General features: G+C 43.8%; 1 protein-coding gene across 1 annotated transcript in view; it reads right to left on the bottom strand.

Annotated features, from left to right (window-relative positions):
* Positions 1-17: 17 nt before the first annotated feature.
* Positions 18-5,000, bottom strand: part of dpp6a (dipeptidyl-peptidase 6a) — a gene marked incomplete at both ends in the record, with an annotated part of 261,559 nt that continues 256,576 nt past the window's right edge. The window contains 4 exons of the mRNA XM_080020294.1: positions 18-167; positions 1,217-1,290; positions 3,475-3,547; positions 3,651-3,709. Of these exons, the coding sequence (XP_079876420.1) occupies positions 18-167; positions 1,217-1,290; positions 3,475-3,547; positions 3,651-3,709 (356 nt within the window). The remainder of the gene's footprint in view (positions 168-1,216; positions 1,291-3,474; positions 3,548-3,650; positions 3,710-5,000) is intronic.

Genomic DNA, 5,000 nt, shown 5'->3' with positions numbered 1-5,000 from the left:
GCCGGTGCCGGTGCCGGTTAACCCTCGTCCTCGTTGTCATCCTCCAGCCGCTCCTCGAACACCTTGTCTGGCAGCCGGAAACACTCCTCGAAGAAGTTGACGAGCGAATGGCTGAGGTGCTGCCGCGTGGCCTCGCCGTGCAGGAAGTGGCCTTCGTCTGGGTAGATCTGCAGTTCGAATCACCACACACATGCACTTTCTCAGAGCAAATTCGGGAGCAAAGCATTTGTTGGTAAATGGGGTGATGGGCAAACATGGCACTTTTAAATGAGAAATGGAGGAATGGAAATGGAGGGACGGATGAACAAAGGTTTTTGACCAGCTTCACCACAAAGGCTGTTCTTAATAAAAAGTTTGTCATTTATGTATTGACAGACATTTGTCATAGTCGTTGATAAAATCGTTCAATATTTTGTCAGGATGACAGAAAATTTAAATTTAAATAAAAAAACGTTAAATCAACACATTCCACCACTTTGAATGACAGGCATGTCCAGTTAAATGGGAAGACACGGGCATTTGAATTTAGTCCAAACACTCAAATGATTATTTTTCTGGCGCTGCCCTGCGATCCCTCCACACACCACGGTCACCTGACCAACTCTCTCGTCTCCAAGTGTTCATCTTTGAAATTTGGCTCTCGCATCCAGATTGGAGTAAAGGTGGAGAAGTGGAGGCTTTTACTGTGATAACTTCACCCTGTGTCTCACTCACTTCTTCTCATCTGAGAATTTTGGGCCAAACACAGTATATCCTGGAATTTCCAGTTGCATTATGGGTTAAAGGTCAGTGATTCCCAAACTCGCCAGAGATGACAGGAGGGGTCGCGAGGCCTCGGGAGATTTGAGGCGGACGTCTCCTAACAGTCAAATAATGGTTCAAAAAATCCACACGAGCGTTGGTTCAAACTTACATTGAATTGATTGTGGTGTGTGGACATTTGTGTGTGTGAGCGCGTGCCCTGGAAATAACCCACCTCTCGGCCGACAATAACGCCCCACCCCAACGCACGGCGTCGTAACAGGATCAGCGCGGAGTATTAATGCGCGACTCCTGAGAAGGTCTGATAGTCACATTATGTGGAATGAAGGCTTTGTTAGGGAGATAATCCTCGGCCGGTGTGGCCCCCCACCGGGAGCCCCGCCCTTCCAAAGTATTTTTTTTGGAGGTGGGGCTCCGAGTGGCAGGGACATAAGGGGACCACAGTGCCACTCACCTGTAAAGTGTAGTTGGCCTTTTCATTGATGAGCTGAGTGATGAATTTAGCGGTGTGCTGAAAATGGACCTTTTCTGCAGTGGGGGAAGGAGGAGAGTCGTGGGAATAAATGTTACAAGGTTGATTTCATACATCACATTTCTGGAACAAACTCCCAGAAAAGTGCTACAACTCTCACCTCTTTTAAAACAAGGCTTTTCTGTTTGCCGCTGCCTTTTATTAAACCAAATATTAATTTGTTTCACTGCATGATTCTATGCATTCTATTTCTTAACTTTACAATAAGTTCTTCTTTTTATAATGTGTTTCTTTTGAAGTTTGTCTGATGTTTTATTTGAAGCACTTTGAATCGCCTTGTTGAAATGTGAATACCAGTTATCGGGGAATAGGAGAAGGAAAAGAGAGCGGTTCTTTAGGGATAGGACATCGCCTTGATGAGGAAAAACGCTATTCAGGGAATAGGTGAAATAATTGTTAACAAAGAGTAAAACAAGGTTTCTTTGATTCATTTCTTGCACTGAACTATAACTTTCATGCATTCTATTTGTTCTATTTATTGTTATGCATTCTATGTATTCTATTTATTGTTATGCATTCTACAACAACACCGCAATATTTTTGTCTGATTTTCCTAAATAGTCGATGCAAATGACAGTCAGTATAATTTTCAAGTCATCAACCGTTAGGGCATAATTCAAATGTTATTGAACAAACCTCCCAATGATAACAATATTTTTTTCAAAAATAAAAAACTCAAAATGCACTGTTCCAAATTATTATGCACAACAGAGTTTCAAAACATTTCATAGGTTGTAAAGAACTGAAAATGGTGATTTGTTGAATTTGCAGCATTAGGAGATCATGTTTACTGCAATCAAAAGCTATTCCAATCAAAAACATCTTAACAGGCCAAGTGTGGTGGACCAAGGGGGCGTGGCCAAGCCGCTGCTGCAGACAGGTGGTGCAGTCTCCCATCCCTCGGCCACTCAGCTGCTGGGGATCAGCCTAATCAGCGGAGGGACTCCGCCTGATGTGTGTGGGTGTGTGTCCGGGTCCCCCCGCAGTAGGATGGGCATGTAGGCAAACCAGCCAGAGGGACACGAACCAGCACGGACGGCTGGAGATACCCAGATATCGCAGAACTATTTATATGGGCCTGCGAGCCCGCAGTTTCATGCCACCTTTTGTTCAAGAGACTTGTAAATAAACATGCCAACTGGCGCTGTTTCACCTCCGCCTGCCTCCTCTTCCTCAGTCCCTGCTTAGGTGCCACTTGTGAACGATCATTCTGGCTGAGGGCCAGTGAATGAGGAAGAGGCCTTCTTAATAATGTGGAATGTCCTTCTTAAGTAGTTTACCTTTAATTGGTCTCACCTGGCAAACTAATTATCACAGGTGTTTATGACACTTAAATCCAATTTGCATAATAATTTGGAACGTGGTGTAGGTCCTTTTATAATGTGTTTCTTTGCACTTTGTCTTAATGCTTTTGATGTTTCTATGTAAAGCACTTTGAAATGCCTTGTTGTTAAAATGTGCTGTATAAATAAACTTGCCCTCGACAGGTTTTAATGACAATACAGACTCGAAAAGTCGTAAACGGTTGACTGTCAATCTGCTCCCCACCAGCATTCCTCACCTCAGGGGGCGCGGCCCCGGGTGGGTCACTTGATATGCCCACAGGGTCATGGGACATTGAAACAGTATATTTATTGATATATATATATTTAAAATATTTAGTCTAATTGGTTTGAAATATGTTGTCATCGTTCCTATATAATCCATTTGGAGCTCCCTACTCTATGACATCATAACAGTCGCCCATGCGATACTCACATACGCATGAAATAGTTTCCTAAAATGCGATATGGGAAAGTATCTGAAACTACTGTCAGAAATATTCTTATTTAGCCTCAATGCTTAAAGGATTAAATGTGAATGACACTACATTTGATTCTTGAATTAGTGAAGCATGAGTGAAGTTGGGGGTGAAAAGATCACATTCTCCAGATGAAGAGATTTTTGGGACCTAAAGACCCCAAAAATAATATATAATAGGGATATAACAGGGATAATAACCCCTGATCCAGACTACTAGATTGGGGTGAGTAGAACATAATGATGTCTTCCATTTTTATCTAATATGTATTGGGGGTGTTTGTTCTCTGATACTGCTTTTTTCGTTACTCTCGGTTTTGGCTCAGCGGCCCGCAGCTTTCCAGTGTCCCCCCGCCCCCATTTGGGTTTCCTCCACTCACCGTCCGCCGTCGGGTGGATGATGAGGAACTTCTTGTCGCTGAACTGAGAGGCTCGGTGCCCCAGGTTGCTGTTCTGGAGGGGGATTGGATCAGGACAACGGAGCCAGTCAGTTCGAAAACAACAAGGTCAAACAAAGCGACGGGGTCGATCTGCACCGGCGGGACTCAAACCTTACCGTGTACGCCCGCGGATCCGGTTTGGGCGTTCCCAGATATCGCTCAGAAAAGGCGGAGGCTTGTGGGGGAAAACAGCAGAGGAAATAAAGTTAACTTCCTCGTGGTTGATGCGTATGTGCGCCGTAGTGCGTATTCTCCCGGCTCACAGTATTTCTGCATGTAGATGTACACAAATATATTCATGATGTCTGCACCTTTTTTTTGTGCCCAGCATTAATTCCCATTTTAAAATGACACTGCGCCTGTTAGCCACACCCAAAAGCGACAGGACGCACAAAAAACAGGAGAAAAATCCTCCGTGCTGTGACAACTGACTCTACGTTCATTTACACTTTCCTTTCGCTTTAACGTCAAATACCAACATAGGGTTTGAAAATAAGATGAGAAAAAAACACGAGCAAAACGTAAAACATGCCAAAATTGACTTCCAGACATTTAATATCTAATTAAAGGAGCCGAGAGAAAAATATTTTTTTGAGTCTACCTTTGAAAGAAGCAACAGTTTTGGTCATAACCACACACACACACACACACACACACACACACACACACACACACACACACACACACACACACACACACACACACACACACAATTTTGTCCCTTTGTACCTATGGTGAATTAGGAGGCGTTACACACACACACACACACACACACAGACACACCATCCTTACACTCACTGAGAACTTTATAAGGAACACCTGTACAACTACTTAGTCATGCAATTATCTAATCAGCCAATCGTGTGGCAGCAGTGCAATGCATTAAATCATGCAGATACAGGTCATCTGCTTCAGTTAATGTTCAAGTCAACCATCAAAATGGGGAAAAGATGTTGGCACCCGACGGGCTGGTTTGAGTATTGCTGTAACTGCTGATCTCCTGGGATTTTCAGGCACAACAGTCTCTAGAATCAGTCGCTAGAAATTTGGCGCCAACAGCATGAATCCATAGAGGCACCTTCCTTGTGTCAACAGTGCAGGCTGGTGGCGGTGGTGTAATGATGTGGGGAATATTTTTCTTGGCACACTTTGAGCCTGTTAATACCAATCAATCATTGCTTGAATCCCACAGCCTATTTGAGTATTGTTGCTGACCATGTGCATCCCTTCATGGCCATGCCCATCTTCTAACAGCTACTTCCAGCATGATGATGCACCATGTCACAAAGCAAACGTTATCTCAAACTGTTTTCATGAACATGACCATGAGTTCAATGTTCTTCAGTGGCTTCAGTCACTGGATCTGAATCCAACAGAACACCTTCGGGATGTGATAGAACGGGAGGTTTGCAGCAGGAATCTGCAGCTGAAAAATCTGCAGGAATTGCGTGATGCAATCACGTCAA

This window comes from Zeus faber (genome assembly GCF_960531495.2).
Source record: "Zeus faber genome assembly, chromosome: 19".
Taxonomy (NCBI): Eukaryota; Metazoa; Chordata; class Actinopteri; order Zeiformes; family Zeidae; genus Zeus; species Zeus faber.
This window is presented reverse-complemented; position numbering and strand designations above follow the sequence as displayed.